Genomic DNA, 19116 nt, shown 5'->3' on the forward strand with positions numbered 1-19116 from the left:
AAAAGCCCCTGGATCTCGCAGATGGACCCCATCAGTTCATCTTACTGCCGAAAAAGTTCATGCACTTAATAATTTATTTGTGTTCTGGATACTGTTTCCCAGCTGAATATTAACAACTTTGAACTGCACCACGCTTTTAGCGTGGTATGGGTGGAAGTCATGGAAGGGCAGCAGCAGGTCTCCTCTGAGGTTAAAATTATACTTCTGTTCCTTCCAGAACGGTCCTTTTCCCTCTCCGTTTATTTTCTTTCATTAAGCAGTTCCTTTAATCAGGGTATCTGTTTCACCCCTCCGATTCATCTCCGTACCCAGTGATAAACTCTCCAACCAAAGCTGAGCATCAATTACCAAGGCTGGACAGCCCAAGGGAGGAAGCACCAGCAAGGGCCCGATCCCACAGCCAGGAATTGAGGTGCTGTCAGCCTGAGGGACAGGGGACAGTGGGGACAGGGACCAGGCCAAGCCCCAGCCAGGCAGGAGGGGTGGCAGACGGCCTCTGGCACTGCCTGGGCATGGATGCCCGGGCAGGTTATGAGAGCCGAGCAGGCTCCCAGCCAGGCTGCTCCCAGTTTCCCCTGCCAGGGCTGCATGATTAACACCTTGCCCGGACAGGCAGCAGAAAAAGACCCTTCCTTGTGATGAGGCAACTGGGAGGCTGGAGAGGAAGAGAAGCAGAGGCAGCAGCAGGATTTGGTGCCACAAACAGGGCACTCCCTGCCCTTTGTGCAGGGTCCCCCGAAGGCAGGGCCACCACCCCAATGGCAGCAGCAGCTCTGCAGCCCCGCGTCCCCCCAAGGCAGGGCCACCACCCCAATGGCAGCAGCAGCAGCTCTGCAGCCCCGTGTCCCTCGAAGGCAGGGCCACCACCCCAATGGCAGCAGCAGCTCTGCAGCCCCGTGTCCCCCCAAGGCAGGGCCACCACCCCAATGGCAGCAGCAGCTCTGCAGCCCCGGGCAGCACAGGATGGGCCCTGGGGCACTGCTTCCAACACTGGTCACAGCAGAGAGGGGACCAGGCTCCGCCACATCCTGCCCTGCTGACACCTCTCCCTCTGGCCCTGGCATCTCCAGAGCAGGGAAAATAATTCTTTTCTATCTACACATGTAGGATTATTTTTTAAAGGAATGTCTCCCCCAAATGGGAACAATTTCCTTCTACACTTCCAACCAAGTGTACTTAACATTAAAAGAGAACTGATAGAACATATTTAATTACTCAAGGTTAGACTCCTAATTCCTCAATTCACTAAAGGAAACTTGGCAAGAAGATGCATCATTTTGCTGCTTTCTACTGGAGCATCTGAGGGAGAAGAGCCACTGAGGCAGCTAATACACAAAACATGATCAAAAGTGATTAACAACAGCTTCATATGCAAATTGCATTAATGAAGGAGTGCAAAGTCATCATGTAAATTAAATATGTCAAATCTCTTGGTGAACTTTCAATCTTGAGAAGAAAAAACACCGCTTTAATTTTTTTACATCATCAATTTTCCAAGATTGAAAATCTAAGAATCTTGGTGCTATAAAACAATTTTCACCTTTTTTTTCTCCTTCAGCAGCCTGACAGGCTGGCCTGATGTGTGCCGAATGCACATGTTAATAGGCCAATCAAAAATGCAAAACAATTCGCAATTACTGCAAGGACCTAATGGTCATTAGAATTTACAACTAGGTAATGAACTAAAGTCTGCCCACACCATGCATATTCATAAAGCAATTTAGCCTTTGAAGATTAAAGAAGTGCTTAAAATTCAAATGAGCTTTAGCAAATTATCAGTAAGATTCATCCAAAAAGCAAAAGGGTTTTTCTTCCTGTGATTTCCTTATTTTTTTAATGCAAAATTGTTATATCTTCCAGACGGAGCTTCAACTAAACACAGGGCTCCGAGTCAAGCCAAAGGGGCTGGAGACAAACAGAGGCAGAAAACATTGTTATGGACTTTGTTCAGAAAACTAAGCCCTTAAGAGCCAAACCTATCTCTAAACATGGTAATTTATCAAAAGCAGCACAGACTTGCTCATAGGCAGTATTGTGTGCCGCTCTCCGAGAGCAGATTAACAAGATTTCCACCACCCTCCAAAAAAGCCTTTTTCCCCTCAAGTCACATCTTCCATGTAAACAGCAAATGTATTATAAAAACATTATTTTCATCAAAGTGCAGCAGCATTAATTTTAGGGACTGGCTGGGTTTAAAAGGGAGGGATGAAAAGACCTCGGCACCGGAGCATGGCACAGCGAAAGTCACGGTGCTCCGGAGCGGAGCTGCGGCCGCCGAGCCTGCGGAGTTTGCGGGGGCACCGCTCATCGCTCCCAGCTTGGCTCTGCTCTCAGCCTGATCCAGCCGTGCCAAAGGGCACAGAGCAGGGCACACACTGCTGCCAGCCACCCCAGGAGGAGCTTGGCAGGGGGGGAAGCGCTGGCTGCCTCCCCGGCACCCTGACTTGGAAGGGTGGATGAATGGTCAAGTAACTCCTACTCCCACCTCACCAGCCTTCCCAGACCTCATGGCTTATGCTACCTGCACCCCTGGAGAGCAAAGCAGATGATGCCCAGAGCTGTGCAAATGCCCCGCTTTTTTTACATTTATTGGGCACAACAGGACCCGGCGCCGTGCAACAGCCGCAGCAGCAAACATCTGGACTGGCCATGAGTCCCCAGTTTTAAGCAATTCCCCCCCAACACCAACATTACTTCACACAAAAAGAGTCCAGAGAAGGCCGGTATGGGATGCGACAGCATAAATCAGAATTAGGTTCAAAACAAAAGTTTAGAAACTACTGCTGGGCCGCCGAGCTGTTGAAGGCCACGGTCTCCCAAACTGCCTTCAAGTCATGTCCCCCCATTAGGAGATTTTTTCCCCCCACTTTTTTCTCTATTTCCAGAGACATAAAAACCACACTACTGGGCTCTGAGCATTCCCTAAAATAAAGCAATTAACTTATTTCCAGGCTCCAGCAAGCGATCGTGACAGCCTCCCCCCCGGCAGAAAGTGGGAGCCGTGGTCCCTGACCCCCGGCCAGCACAAAAGAGGCAGCCCCAGCACAATGCCTGCTGTCAGCAACTGAATTATTTTTATACAGGAATTTTTATCTCTATGGTACAAACAAGTATGTGTCTGTGCCGACTTGTTAAGCAATCCACTTGTATGTAGAATAAGATTTTTTTTTCCCTGCTACCAGTCACACAGCTCTAAGATCAGAAGAAATACATACTCTTTGAAGCTCCTCAAATGTTTTAGTTAAAAGGACAGCAGTTATTTTCTAAGATCCAAGAGTATCTTTATCAGAATTTAATTTTTCCTTATTGATTTTTTCTAACGTAACACAAATTTAACATAGGACAGTTTATAGTTTATTACAAAATAATACAGCCTCTATCTCTTTTTCCAAATGCATCCCACTGTGTTCTAGCTCCTCAAAGAGAACAAGGCTTCTGGACTACTGTTTCTCATTGCACAACAACTCTTCCCTAAACATGAAAATCAGCACCAGTAATAGAGAAACACGGGGAAAAGCCCCACGGCCACCCTCACCCAGTAAATGCTCCGTGCGCTCGCCATGCCCTGCCCGAAGAACGACAGTTCTGCTGATCTATTCTCTTACTCCACAAAGAATAAACTCAGTAGCTAAAATGCAACAAAACCCAGATGATTCATTCAATATCTGAAAAAAAAACCCCAGCTGTGACGCTGAAGCACAGTAATGCTGGGTGACAAATTAATTGTTGCGAATATTGGGGGGGTACAACACAACACATTTGTATTTTTGCATTTTCTATTTCCCTACCTGATAAATCAATTAAGCAAGCAATTAATGCAAAATTAAACTCCTCACTTCCTAAAGGAACGAGGAACTGCAATGCATAATTTTAAAGAGGTAATAGCTGTAGTAATAGCAGTAATAATAACAATAGTAATAATAATATTATTATCCACAACAACAATAATAACACCACTAAAGGCAGGGCTCTTCTTTGAGCCTTTGTTGTTCAGCAGTAATTCCATTGTTTATTTAGGCAGAGGTTTTTCTATCTGCAGCTAAGATCAAATTGTAGGTGTAATTGTTCAGCATTTAGGCAAAGCAGGGGAGGGTGGAAGCAGAAAGTCCTTGCTTCTGACTGACCAAAGCTCCCCACATCTCCCTCCACCAGCACAGCCCCTCCAGGGGGAATCCTGCACCCTCTGCAGCACCCTGACAACGCCTGCCTGGAAGGGCAGAGAGGAATAGCTTCTCCTGACAGCTATTTCCCAGGGATACTGAGCCTCCTGCCTTGCCGGCAATGCAGTTATTTGGCTTTTGCTCTTGCCCCACTCTTGGTGTCTCAGCTATTTAGTGTGAAAAACAAAAAATCTGAGCTGTAGCTGAGTTCTGTACCCGCCAGATGGGGAAGTGATAGGATTTTTTTCTTTAAAAGCAACCTGTTCAGGTAAAAAGTTCCAGTAGAATTGCAGCAGGCAAGCGGGGAGAGGTCTCCGGGGAAAGCAGAGAGAAGAAACACTTTGGTGCACTGTCTGCAAACCCAGAATTCAGCAGCTTTTTTTGGCAGCCAATTTGTTTCAAGTGTTTTGTTTCAGGGAACGTATGTATTTTTCTTTGTGCATTTTGTGGATTTACTACAACCGCTCCTGACAGCTGTTGATTCAGTTAAATGAGCACATTATTAAAAATCCTCGAACACAACCGCACTGAAAAGCAGACACCTTTGGATGGAGCTGAAGATTCAAACACACAAGAAGATGCAAATGAAACCTCTGCAAGGAGGGTGTACAGCCTGAGCCGTGCCCGAGCCGGAGGGCAAAAGGGGCTCCAGCCCCTGTTTGTGGTGGCTCTGTTTTCTTTGTTTCAACCAGACCCAGATGCTAAAAAAAGAATGAAAAGCAATGCCAACAATCCCGAGTATAAAAAATAAATGTTTGCTAATACTTGAAAAAATTACATCCCCCAGCGGGCTGAAGTTAATGTGCTTCAAATAATTCAGCACCGTGCCTTGTACTTTGTCTTCTTTTCTTACTTACTATCCAATTTTGCAGAGGAAGGACACCTATTCAGAACGAGGAGGGAGAGGAGAGGATGTTTTCATTTTGCTTTAGATCAAAGGGAAACAAGAATGCAAACTGTGGCATATTGAATTTTTTTTTTTCCACCGCTGTCATTCACACTGGGCTATCGAAGTTTTATACAATTCCCCAGCCCGGCTGCATATTAAGCTGGCTGTGTACAGCTTTATTATAGCGTGGTGCTGAGGAAACATTAATATTCCTGTGTTGCATCTGACAGGACATTTACATGCGCCCATCTGAGCTCACACCTGAGAGCTGCTCCAAGGTACAGTAGCTGTGCTCCGATTGTAAAGGCAAATGAAGAACACAAATTCCCTGCTGGGATCGGGGCTGACCTCGCCACACCCCACACCGCAAACCTTTCCCTCGCCAACCCCAGGCAATGCCACCTCCGAATGAAGAATGAGCCACCAAGTTACCAGCCTCGGTGATGGAAGAGCAAAAAAAAAGCCTTGCTGAAATATTTTAAAGATGCACAGCGAGTGCAGCTGGCCAATAAAGGTTGGAAAACAAACTGGCTGAACCCTGTGCGGGATGCGTTGCATACTAAACCTGATTAGAGACGGGGAGGATGTTTATGGGCTTTAAAATGCGTTTGGCATCAACACGGGAAGGTTTGAATAATGTCAGCACTTGGTCTGCTCATCCATAGGGGTCCACAGCCACCAGTCCAGTTCCTGCAAGAGTTTGATCCACATCTGGCGGAGCAAAGCACACCCAAGATAGGGGCCCCTCCAGAGCGAACTGTGTTTCATGGAACTTCATTATCAGATCATCCCAACTGCTTGGGTGGTTTGTGGGTCCATTAATGTGCCTGTTGTTCTTAAAAGTATGCCATAAATCACAGCAATCCATGTACTACCTACATGGGCCCAAACCTGCTATGCCCGACGTCACCAGGCGTCAGGCTGGAGCTGCTGTCTATGTACACAGAGAGACAAAATTATGTTCATTAGCCCAAGGGAAAAACAAAACAAAAATCCACCCCAATAGTTAATTTTAGGACCATGCTACTAGCATGAACATACAAATATGTAAGACTTAATACACTGAAATACACGGACCTGATTTGTTTTATGGACTTGTGCAGTACCCCAGTAGCTGACACATAAAACCAAGCGCTCCCAGATGGAAGCTGCGTTCAAATGCCTGCCACTGGGACAAGACACCTTCCTTGGACTCACGACATCCCTGGCAGCATCATGACCCGAACAAAATCACAACAAGCAGAAAGGTAACGAGAGATCCTCAGCGATTAGCTAAAAAAAAAAAAACACAACAAAACACAAGTGGCACTGTGCCAGGCCATGTCCAGCTTGATGCTAAATGCCTTTTACTGCACAAAGCTGGTACTAGTGGATATAAAAACAGACCGAAGCCTGAAGGGAATTTTGTCCAAAAAAAAATTTTGTCCAAATGAGGATGCATGCAGGCAAACAACTGGAGGCTCCTGTTGCCTGACTGTGCCTCACAAGCCTCTTTAATCGTTTTTATTATTTGAATGAAGCAGGAGCGAGCTCGTGGGCTGAGGGTTGCATATACAAAACGGGGCGATGCTAATAGGCCTCCTCCTCTTTAAAAGAGGCATTACCAAATTATGGGAATGTTTGGAGAAGACTTCACTTCTCCCATTGGGCTAATTAGAAGGTGTTTAATTTACTCCCTGCCTCAGTTTCCGTGGCCCAGCATTTGTTGCTGGGACTGTCGGCGCAGAGCCTTGCGTTTATTACGCGCGTGATTTCCAAAGCTTTGGGCACGTGATGCCAACGTGCACCTTTCAAGATCTGTATGGAGCTTAACGTGTGCCAAGCTGCCTCTTGAACCACCAGCATTTTGGATACAGTGATGCCTCTGCTCATGGACAGCTCCACAATTCAGTGTCTCATGCAATAGGAGAAGGAACACAAAATATGTTTCTCATCCTCTCAGATCTGGTTTGCAGGAAACAAAAAAGCCCAGCAGAAATATTCAGGGCACCACAACACTGTGATGCTCCCCTGGAAGGCAGAGGAAAACTTTCTACCCTGCTTCTGTGCTTTGAGTGAACTCATATTTGTGTTTCCAATAAAGACCCATTTTTACATTAACTGTCTGGAACAGCAGGGAATAGGAAAACTAACACAATCTTTACCTCGTACAAAGGATGATATTGGTGTCACGTGCTTGCTTCTTCAAAAAACGTTATTTATAAAAGGCAATGGGGAAAGCAGGGAAACTATTGACTCTTCTCTGTATCCCTGCACGAGCAGCATTACAGCAACTTTTTGATCCCCTACATTTTTTACATTCCCCCCCCCCCCAGAAGTAAATTTCACAGCCGCACAGGCCACCGCCTTTAATTAAGCTTTCAAAAGTCTTCTGACAATGCCAACAATTGCAAGACACTTCTAGAGCTCAATCATGCAATCATCGTGACACTTCTATTTACAATTTGTCTTAGAAAGAGTTTCTCTGACATTGTACTTTGACAAAACAGCCAAGCTGCCGGTTCACAACCTTTCTCTGTCTTATTTACAAATACAGCTTGTACGCAGCGCTCCAAATCTCGGGAGCGGGAGCCTTTGGGTAGCACCCTCACTATTTTTTCCTGTCTGCAATATTTTACCCAGCCTGCTCTCTCTCTTTCTTTGTATGGGGAAAGCAGATAGAATTTGACTTCAAAATCTTCCCATATTCCTTCCTCCCCCCCCCCTCTATTTTTAAGCTTTCATCTTATTGTCCAGATGCAATGCTAACTGTTCAGTGCAGACAGCAGTATTTTTTTGTCTCCAGAACAAAACAAAACAAGGAATCGACAATCACAACCCACAGAGTTATAATGGCAACTACTAACAACAGCCCCAAAAAGATTCTGCTTAAAGACATTACTTCCCAAGAACTGTAATAATCAAACAATACTCAGTCTCAAATTTAGTACCAAATGACGTTCACCTTCCCCCGACTGCAGCAGACAGAGGGATTTCTTACATTATTTTCCCACGTGTTTAATTTGAATGTCACAAGCAGCTTGAGAATATAGGATTCGAGCAGAAAAAATGACCTCCCCTCCTCCTCCCCTCTTTGTACAGTAAATAGAGCATCCACGCATCCACGCTCGGCATCATACAGGGGAATTCACAGCAGCACTCCAAAGTGTTCCCCCAACTGCATCCAAGTAACATTTAAGATCCTCCTTCACCCCAGCCCCAACCTTTCATTAATTCCCTCAGATTCACACATCCAACAAACAAACCACCAAAACCTGACACGGGCGGGCGATAAATATTTCCTCAGCCTTTTCAATAAGTGAGCAGCGATTTTACATTCACTGATCTCCAGATACTTCAGTTAATATTTCCCCCTATTGTAAAATACGAGAGCGGATAACTAAAGCCCTGCCGTCGCCCTCACTGCAAATCACGGGCTGCCGGTATCTGGTGGTGAGGCTTTGACATACATATTGATGAAAGCTGCCTCGTTGGACCCACACAACATATCCTATTAATTTTCAGTTAAATTTATGGCATTTCAGCTCCGGCGCTGGATCAGCATCACTCAAAATTTTATAGCAAGGCAGAGCCGTGCAGAGGCAGACACCCACATGGAAGAGCCAGGTATGGACACATGCCTGCACCTGTATGGATCCCACAGCTGCTGCACAGGTTCCACACGCACATATAAGCTCCTGTCCTCAGCCCTGTCGCTGGAAAATGGCAAGATAAAGAGCAGCTTAAGGACAGTTAAAACAGACATTTCTCCCTGCATTTGAATGAGACGCTGCCTCCTTGCTGTTCCGTACATTTTTAACCATTACTCACGATTCTTTTACTGTAACACCCCGACATACTGACCAGGAAACTGCAGGCAGGGAAAAAACTGCACCCAGAGCTCACCCACAGCACCTCTGTATCCAGGCCTAACCTGGAACACTTCTTCCATCCTCAAAACTAATTGGGAACATTTTCATATTGCTACAAAATACGTATTTTTTGGTCTCTTAGCAGAAAGAATCACTTCCCCAACTTCTGTATATTTTTCCAAAGGCAGCCTCTATCTTTTTTTTTTTCCTTAATTACACACTCCAATGTTGCATTTTGCATTCTTGCACAGAAATCAGATATAAATAGCTGAATTGGAAGACTTTGAGGTTCTTCACAGGGGTCTTCCTGAAAACTGAACTTCACAGTTCAGGCTCCAAGACCTTCACTGGAAATTTTACTGCTGGACTCCTCAAACTACTGGCTACGAGCAATGGGTCACTCCAGCTATCACCACACTTCTTTGTGACACAAGAGATCTGAACTCCAACTGAAAAGGGAGATGAAAACAAGAAGGGGAGGAACAGTGCAAGACCCCATAACTCCTGCTGCACCCTCTCCCTTTCCCAAAGCCAGGCTGCATTTCCAACCAACAGGAAGAGAACCAAGGGACCCCAGCATTGCCCAGCGCCAGCCCAGCCAGGGAGGTGCTGTGATCTTGCACCTCCCATCTATATAGGCATGGCTGAGCACCACAGCCAGAAACCTTGGGGCAGAAGAGTCCTGACAACCACAACTCCATCCCTACTCAGGACACACTCACGGCTTGCTCTGTGGACCCTCCCGCATGGTGCCAAGCCTGCTCCCAGTCAAGCCCACCTACATGTACAAGCGAGCAGGATCAGGCCCTGCCACTGTGCCCCCTCCTCAGCCACTGCCTCTGCTCAGAAAAGCATTTACAGCCAGGTGAAACCACAGCCCTTTCTGAATTAACAGCCCCGTAACGGCGCGCCAGCCCAAATCCTCCTCGCTTCGCGTCACCTGCGCCACGCCAAAGCCACACTTGGCTCGCTGAGCCTCCCACACCAAGTGAGTGCCAGAGCAAACCCTCAGCAGAGGAGGTTCCCCTCGGGCAGAACTCCTCAGCATGGCCATCCCTCCAGCCCAGGGACCGAGCTGGGACCACAGGACGACAGCATGTTTAATTCTTGCTTGACAGATACTGTGTTTTGTCTTTTGAGCGGAGCGGCGCCGTACGTAAATACAGCGTTACATCATACCAGCGCTCCTCCATATTTGGTGATTTAGTATGGCTCCAGAGCTTGGAAGACTACAAATCCCTTCCGCCAGGCTCCTGCTTCATTAATCACACCCTACACTTCTGTTGGCTTTCCGTCAGATCGCAGGCAGCACATGGAAATGGGCACTGCCCTCTACCACTCTGGGAAAGAAACCTCACCTTTAATATCCGTGTCTGGGAAGTGCAATATGGGGAATTACTGGAGGGGAGTTAAGTCTCATTCAAAATATAGCTTAGCAGTAGCTGAGCCTGTTTCCTCTTACATGTAGAGATATTCACGTTTCAGGGAAAGACTGATTACTCTGCAGAAAGAGCACACATTTGTTCACATGACGTCTGCGTGTGCACACACATGGCTCGGCGCACAGACACGTGCGCAGACAGACAGCCATGCACCGATAGGATCTGCTGCCACCACAAAACCTCCAGAGCTGCAGCTCTCCAGCACAGTTTGGCGGCCGTCTTGGAGGCCAGGGAAGGCTGCGGGAGGATCCCGCTGAACCTCCCAGCGCCTACTGCCCTATTATGGTTTAACTTTGTGGCCAAAGCGAGCCCAAGACAAGCTCCAGCACATCATGTGATGATGTACTGCGCCTCCGACAACCCCAAGCGGTCCTGTGGGCTCCCCGAAGAGAGGTACAGGCAGTGCCACATCCCAAACATCACTGGAGGGGGAGTTTGCAGCTGGTTCAGGCACTCACTGGGGTTGATAGGCTGCGGTCTCGCCTTTTTCGACTGGCAGCGTTGGCGTGGTTTGAAGTGATGTGAAACCCTCACTGCAAATGGGCAGTACTTTTGTTTACTAGTAGGGTTTTAAAAGCAGAGCGTGCCTTGTTACGCTCCCAGGGCTCTGGGATTTTCTTTTACATGGTACACTTTTATTTTTTTAACCTCATTTGTGAAAATATCTGCATGGCCAATGGTTTTCTGATTTTATAAAAAGAAAAAAAAATATGCTATGAAATGGAATTATTTACCCTTTTTTCTTTTTTTAAATTACATTTCATATTGTTTGCTGCACAAAACAGAACTCTGCCTTGGACATTTGTACGGCTGACATGTGGTTGTGTAAACCGCAAACAAAATCAAGATACATCTGTCAAAACCACATCAGAGACAAGAGAGAGCATAGTGAAGCATTTATCATTTGGCTGAGGAGGCAGGCTGCAGAGAGCAGCCTTTCCTGTCAAACCAACCTTTTGAAATTTCCAACATGCCCTTAAACTTTTCGAATAAGCATGTCTGTGCGCTTCAGCAACTGCCCTCTCTACTCTGGCCTGGCCAGTCGAAAATGGCATCTTAAAGTCAAGGTCGGTGGTGTCACTTTGCCATGGGGCTGTGTTTAATTACAGTCCATACGCTGACAGCCAATATGGAACCAAGGCTGGCGGATGCTCGGTTAACTCTTTCACCCCTGACTTTGCCCAAGACTCAAAAAGCTCCTCACGGCAGCCTCGGAACCCTCCTCCCGCAGCGCTCCGGCAGGCAGACACCGGGAGACAGTGCCTACAATGCAGGCAAATCACCAGAGTGGCCTCGAACAATGCGGCCAGGAACACCGGCTGGCACGTGCCTGTTGCTCCCGCGGCCGTGCGGGCACCGGCAAACACCGCTAACCCGGGCAGGGAGGGCACGGACAGCCCAGCCCCCACAGGACACACAGACACCGCAGCGCGCCACTGCCAACACGCTACGGTGCGACTGACACGGAAATAAACTCGCAAACACTTCTCCTTGCTTTAATTTACCTGCTATATGTTCCTGTTTAGGGCAAATTCCTCTAGATGACGTTGATAAACAATCGTCATCCTCTGGCGTAACCTGGATGCCAACCTCCACGGGATTGGACGCTTTTTTCAGCTCACTTGGTGAGGGTGAAGGTGGCTTATCCACAGCCTTCTCTAGGCAGAGACTGCCATTGCATTGTTTCCGTTTGTGCTCAATAAAAATAAGAATGTCCCCCAACGGAAAGTTCATCTGACACTGGCCACAAGTGAGGAGGTCGTGGTCCCCTTCCGGAGCTCCCAATGTGCCATGTTCAGGTTCATCATCAGTGAGAATGGCTTCAAGAGGTTCGGCTGCAGTTTGAGAAACAAAAGGAGAATGGTTAGAGCTCCCGGGAAAGGCAGCAGGCGCGGGGGGAGGAACGCGCCGAGCCCCCTCTTCATGAATATTACACCCCGCTCTGGAGTCCGCCCGCTCCCCCCAGCCAAAGCCATGCAACACGGCTGTCAGCACGGCACCGGGGACAGGGATTCAACAGTTACAGGGAAGAGATCCTGCAGGAGCAGCCCTAGCACGCAGAACTCAGAGGGAGAGCACCGCAACTGTCTCTGTGCTCCTACACGAGGGCACATTTCTGACTCCTTGAACGATTCGGTGCTAAAATTAAATGGATAGGCTGAAAGAACACACTGGGAAACTCTTGTGGTACTACGACAAGAAGGGAATGTGGTGTTTTATTGCTGGATGTATTATTTATGTACATGAATTCAAGGCTAAAAGCACTGCACACACTCTCACACGCATGGGTGTGTATCTTCCACCAGCCAGACAAGACCCAGTTTCTAAAATTCAGAAATACAGTGTAGACAGAAGGTGTTTCAACACACACAGAGACTGCACACTCCCTGTACAGGCCGTGCAGGGAACGCGTGCGTGTGTGTAAAAGAAAAGGGGGAGAGCCAGCCTGCATGGGCACACGCACACCAGGCACCGACACGCAGGGCACATCCAGCCCTCAGAACACACGTGCAGACGTAAATGCATGGATTTGTGTCACTGTCCCCATCGGCCCGTTTGCGGCTTCCAATTTAAAAAAATCCTAAAGGCAGTAGTTATACACCAAGTGGGGGGGCAGTGGGGGAAGGGGGAGGGTATGAGGGAAATAAATAAATAAGTATCTATGGCAGAAAACTGAAATGATAAAAAGCAAGTGCAGCAGAAATGCCTGCGGGGTGGGGGGAGGCACCGTTCACTTCTGAGCTACTCCTCGGGATCCAAATAAACAGCAAATTCACCACCAAGCCCACTCAGAGATATTAGCTGGATGGGGTATTTTTTAGTGCTTAAGGAAATAAGGCGATCAGTCATTTAGCGTTTTTTAATCCTGAAATAAGGGAATACCTAAATTATCTTGAACATGTTAGCACCCATGGCCTTCAGCATCTAAAAATCAGCTTGGCCAAGCAACTGCCACATTTCCTCCCAACAGTGAGAAGCGCCTTCTTTAAACTCAAAATACCTTGCCTAATGTTGTCAAAGTTGACAAATTTTCTGAATGAGCTCCAAAAAGCTTCATTATGAGGCTATTTCTGCTCACAGAATCGTCAGTGGATGCTTTAACGAGGCAGACTCGGCTCTCTTTTCTGTTGGCTCTCTTTTTTTTTTTTTTTACGTTACATTTGCAGAAAAATACCTTGGCAATCTCTGTGCAGTCTCCACCGCCATCGCCTTTCACGAGGGGGGGAAAAAAAATAAATACGAGCAGCGTGTTGGTGTTCCTCTGTCTGCGCAACACAACACGCACGCTAACAGCAGCGAGCAGGAGGAGAGGGTACTACAAATACAACCCACCTCAAAACACTGCCAGGTAACACAAGAGAGACAGAATACAACTCCTAAACAGTTAATCAGCCTGACCTTCTTTAGCTGGCTGCCAATTTCACATTTAATGAACTTAAAGCCACAGAGAATCAAAAAATAGATTTTAATTTGACTGCACAATATTGGAACTGATTTTGATAAAGTGCAAAAATCCAGTGAACTCAGGTTAAATTTATTTCAACCCTACCTAGGCTGAATATTGAGGAGGAAGATCTGGAGTAGCTCCCAGTTGTGCTGCGTAAAATAATATTGAAAGAGCACACTACCTCGCCGTACCTCAGCTCCAACTAGGACACAGGGATCCAGTCCATCATTTCTTGCCTCTAGTACTACTTCTAATTTAACGTAAGGTCAACCACAGGAATATGAAGGTTACATTCGTATTAATAAAAACAATGTCTTAATCGCTGGGGCTTTCTCCTAAACTTGCAGACCGGCAGGAGAGGAGGCACAACGTGCGTCTCACGCTGCTCCTCGGGAAGCCGCCACGGGAAGGAGCAGGGTGTTTCTGCGGGATTGCCGGGCACGGCGTTTTTCCTCCCCAAGCCGTTCCTGGCGTTCGGACCCAGGGAGTAAATTATTGCAGGACTAATCCCACCGGCAGCTCGCTGCTGCTCGCCGCAGACAAAGGTATTTTTGCGAACCTAACTTCGAGCTCACCGACCCTCCGCAGCAAAGAGACACAAAACCACCCGTGCTCCCCTCGCAACTGGCTTAGCGAGGAGCTCTGCATAATCATTACTCAATTATAATGTTTTCCCGCGGCCTGATTCCTTTCTGACGCTGTCACTATTATTTAGCAGGGGAAGGTAACCCGCTGCTTCGACACCAGACAGTTAAAAGTGGCACCGAACAAAAATAGACTTTGCTAAAAGTCTGTACGGACTGGGCTGATTTACAATCAAAACCAGGAAATGAAGTGGTAATTCAGAGGTTGCTGATTACACCTCCACATTTCACCTAATTAATTTTATAGGAGGCAAAGTTCTTGAAAATAACAAGATGATCAAATGTACAGATATAAAACCTGTAACCTCAACATTTTCTATGCTCTTAACGTAAATTATTGCTAATTAACAAGAATTATATACTAATGTATGAAATACGGCTGGCACTGTGTTAGCTGCAAAACATTTGGCTCCTGATGGAGGCAGAGCCAGCAAAAAAATATGTTTTTTATTATTACTGCTACTTTTAGAACATAATATAAAATACCGGGAGTACAAAGAAAACACCAGAATTCATTTCACCTGGTCTTGCCTCCGATTTGCAGGATGCATCTTTTAATTCTGGGGCAATCAAAATTCCCTGCCTGGGTCCCTAATCATCCGTCTCTTATTTTTCATGCAAATTGCCCTTCCACCAACATGTCTTTTCAGCTTTCCCCCTTCGCCCTCCTACTCCCCCCTTTTTCCCCCTGTTCCCAGCCACCAAAACAACCGCACCGGCAAAAGAGGGATGGATTTTGGAGTGCCGGGATAAAGGAGGTACTGGGGGTGATGGGGCGGGGAGGGGGGTGCCACAGTACGGTGAGGAGAAATGCCCGCGGGGCAATGCGGGATGCGCTGCGGGGGCATTTTTCCGCACCGTACCGTGGGAAGGATGGAGAAGGGTTCTTTAATCCCAAGTTTGTGTCTTCGGATCGTGCGGTGCGAGGAAAGGGAGACTTGGGGGTACAATGGGAACCGCCAACACGTTATGGGGAGGGAGGGGAAACCCGGGGGGGGGGAAGGCGAGCATCCCCCGCTGCCTCCCGGAGCAAGCAAACTCCGCGCAAAATTAAGAACAAAGAAGAAGAGGGAGGGGGGCGTGGGGGGGGTGGAGGGGAGGGAGCTGGGCGCCCTCCCCCTCCCGCCGGCCGGGCGGCAGCGGAGGAGCCGGCCAGGTTCAAGTTCGCGGGGCTGCCCGGTTGTTTGATCTCGCTGTGCCTCCTAGCGACCGAAGCGGGCACGGATCCCGCCCGCCGCCTCCGCCGCCCCGGCCCCGGCCCCGCCGCCGCATCCCCGGCGCGCCGCTCCCCCGGCCCGGCCTCCCTTTCCCCCCCGGCTCCCGGCCCACCCACGCCCCCTCCCCACGGCCGAGGCGGCTCTGGCCGCAGGGACCCCCGGGCCCGGCCCGGCCGCCGCTCCCGCCCCGCACGTGGGCGCGCTCCGCGCCGGCCCGGGCTGCTCGGCCGGGAGCAGCCGCGGGGATCCCGCCCGCCGCCGCTGCCCCGGGGCCGAGCCGGAGCCCCCCATCCCCTGCTCCGCTCCCGCCGCGATCCCTGCTCCCCGCACCTCACTTCCAGGGCCGCCCGGGGAAAGCATCCCCGTGCACCCCCCATTTCCGGGGGGGCCCATCCCCATATGCCAGTGATGCTGCACCCCATCCCTAGCCAGGCAATGAAAACAAAAAAAATTAAAAAAAAAAAGGCTCCCCGAAAAGTATCGGGGGAAAGAGACGGCGGGGGGAGGGGCTGAGCCCCCGACACACCCCGGGTTTTAGGGCAAACTTTGGGCAGGCAGAGCCCCCGGCCGGCCCTGCCCGCGGCGGAGCGGCCGCCTGCAAAGAGCCAGCGCCGCTTCCTTCGCTCCATGTGCGAACCTGGCCGCAATGTCTGGGCGGCCGTGGGGGAAGAGAAATCACGGCGGAAAGTTTGGGGGGCTTTGCGAAGGGCCGAGGGAGCCGGGGATGGCTGGCAGGAAGAAACGGCCCTGGGTTTTCTGCCATCCCTGGGAGAGAACAAAACCCGCCGGGAGTAATGGGAGAGAGAGAAAGGAAGAAATAAAGAAAAGTGGGGGAAAGGAGTGAGGAAAAGCATGCAGCATTTCCCCTTCCCCCAGGCTCACCCCGAGGAAAAGAGGATTTTTTTTTTTCTCCCTTCCTTCCCACCCCCCTCGCCCCAAACCTTTCCAGCTCGAGTTGCCTTTTGTTGTGCAAAGAGCGCTCCCGCTTATCTTGCATCTAGCCCTGGTGTGTGTGGTGGCGGCTGGAGGGAGGGACGGAGGGAGCCGGAGAGTTTTTGTTGCGAACGGTGTGGTGGGGCTCGGGGTTTGTTTTTTCTCTCCCGGGGAGAGCGGATTTGGTTTGGGGTTGAAATGCGGCGGCGAGAAAGGGCCGTTCGCGGGTGTGAGGGTGCGAGTGTGTGTGTGTGTGTGTGTGCGTGTGTGTGTGCGTGTGTGTGTGAGCGCGCGTGTGTGCTCAGCCCGGGCTCGCTCTCGCCTGTGTTTGTTGGCAGGAGGCTCCCCGCACACGCGGTGCTTGTAAACATTCAGACACGAGATTTTTCCCAATCAAAATCCACTTCCACTTTTTTTTTTTTTTTTTGAAAATCTTCCAAAAAATAGTAAGCGAGCGGGAGAACGCGAGGCGAGGGCGAGGAGGGAATCCCAGCCGGCGCGGCGCGGCTCGGCTCGGCTCCCTCGCCGCCCGGTGCCGTCCCCCGCCCCAGCCCCAGCCGGAGCGGCGGCGGGGCGGGCGCGGGGCGAGGTCGGGGCGGCGGAGCCCCGCACGGCGCCGGCCCGGGGCGGCGGGGAGCGGCGGGACGGCCACCCCGCGCCCCGCGGCGGAAACAAAAGGGAGGCGGCCCCGCTGGGCTCGGCTGTGGCCCCCCCGGGAGGGCGCCGCGGGGCGAGGGGGCGAGCCCGCCGGCAGCCCGGGGGGCTCCGGCCGCCGGACTTTCTCCGCGCTCCGCTCGCCCGCACATCCCGCCCTCCCGGCCGCCGCGGTGTCCGGCGTGCAGCCCGCCGTTCCCGCAGGAATTTCTTCCCACTTTCGGCCGGCTGTGCCCCCGGCAGCCCTGCACCTCGCCCGCGCCTCTCCCGGTGCCGGGCGAGAGCTGCCGCTCTTGCCGCCAAAGAGCGCGGAGAGCGGGAGGCGAGAGGCGAGCGCGGAGCGGGGCAGCGGAGTGCGCGCCGGAGGGCGAGGGGCACGGGCAGAAAGAGAAGAAAAGTCATCAAGGTGATTAAATTAGAGAGGGAGAAATTACCCGGAATGCCGAGAATCCCGAGCCGGCGCTGAGTTCATTTTTTCCCCGACTCGCTCACTCCCTCTCACTTTTAATTTTTTTTTTTTTCCCTGCTCTCGCTCGAATTAAAAATTAAATCCGTGAAGGGGAAATTAAATAAATTGCTCTCCGGGTTACTTACGTGAAAATTCCCGTTTGCTTAAGTGCTGGGGTTTGCCTTGCTTGCGGCGCGACATGGTGGGTTGGTGGCTTCGGTGGCTTGTGAGTCGCTCGGTTCACATCGGGAGAGACGGGTTAGAGAGGAAGGAGACTCCAGAGAAAATATCTTCATCAATGTCTTTTGACATCCAAAATAAATTAGAAATAATACAAAGATGGCGCAGGGAAGATGAATTGTGGGATAGCAGTCATGGCTTTTTTTTTTTTTTTTTTTTTTTTTTTTTTTTTTTTTTTGTGCAAGGAAAAAAAAGAGAGAGAGGGAGAGGGAGAGAGAGAGAGGGAGAGAGAGAAGGAGAGAGAGAGATGAAAAAAATGGCAAAAGCCCCCCTGAGCTGCAAGTTCAAGTGCGGACGTGACGTCCCTGCGAACTTGAACGTCAGGAGCCTGGATGGACAGAGACATACAAAACATGGGCAGGGCAAGCCGGGGAGAGGGGAGGAGGGAAGGCGAAGGCAACACCAATGGACACTCATCAGGGGCTGGACATGAAAAAGAGAGCAGGACAAGCCAATGGACAGTGATCGCAGGGGGGAGAGGGGAGGGGGCGCGGCGGGGGGGGCGCACCGGCCGCCCGGCGCACGCTGCCGAATGGAGCCGGGGGGCCGGGGGCGGAGGGGGCGGCGGCCGGAGCCGCGAGTGGCCGCCGAGGAGCGGGTGCAAGAGGGGACCCCGGAGAGGGGCGAGGGGGGGAAATTGAACACGCACACGGGGAGAGAGAAGGGAGGAAAAGGAGCGGGAGAAAGCGAGCGAGCAGGCAGGCAGGCAGCGGCAGCTCTCGCACGCACACCCCCGCTGGAAAAGCAAACACATCGGTGAAGCCAGAGCCGGGCAGAGAGGGCTGCGGGGCAGGCTGGCCGCGGGCTGTGCCGAGGAGGTGGGGGAGCTGGGGGAAGCCAGGTAGGACCGGAGACCACCCAAAAAGCAAGCGGGGGGGGTGCATCCGGCTCCCGGCTTCCCCGCTCGCCCCCCCCCCATCCTCCTCGAAGCCGCCGAGTCCCCTCCTCCCGGGAGCTGCGGCCCGTCCCCGGGGGACGGCGGCGGCGGCGGCCCCTCAGGGAGCCGGGGGGCGGCGGGGGCTCGGGCCGGGCCGCGGGAAACTTCGGCGGCGAGAGGCGGCCCTTGCCCCGGGGCGGGCGGGGGAGCGGCGAGCGGAGTTTGGCGGGCGAGGAAGCGGCGGGCAGGGGAGGAGAAGCCGCAGGAGCCGGGAGCGGAGGGCGGCGGGACCTGGCGGCTTTGCCCGCGCCCG

The 19116-nt window shown here is 50.9% G+C and overlaps 1 protein-coding gene across 7 annotated transcripts in view; it reads right to left on the reverse strand.

Moving 5' to 3' along the window:
• Positions 1 to 18132, reverse strand: part of BCL11A (BCL11 transcription factor A) — a 74728-nt gene extending 56596 nt beyond the window's left edge. For 5 of the 7 annotated variants that reach the window (XM_077176254.1, XM_054630334.2, XM_077176249.1 and 2 more), the window contains exons 1-2: positions 17833 to 18132; positions 11848 to 12177 (exon numbers count right to left, since the gene is read on the reverse strand). In XM_077176254.1, the coding sequence (XP_077032369.1) occupies positions 11848 to 12177; positions 17833 to 17887 (385 nt within the window). In that variant the 5' untranslated portion in view covers positions 17888 to 18132. Of the gene's footprint in view, positions 1 to 11847; positions 12178 to 16592; positions 16744 to 17832 lie in introns of those variants that run through there. The other 2 variants (XM_077176251.1, XM_077176250.1) reach the window with 2 other exon arrangements.
• Between the last annotated feature and the right edge of the window lie 984 nt (positions 18133 to 19116).

The sequence above is a fragment of the Agelaius phoeniceus genome, chromosome 3 (genome assembly GCF_051311805.1).
Source record: "Agelaius phoeniceus isolate bAgePho1 chromosome 3, bAgePho1.hap1, whole genome shotgun sequence".
In the NCBI taxonomy this organism is placed as follows: domain Eukaryota; kingdom Metazoa; phylum Chordata; class Aves; order Passeriformes; family Icteridae; genus Agelaius; species Agelaius phoeniceus.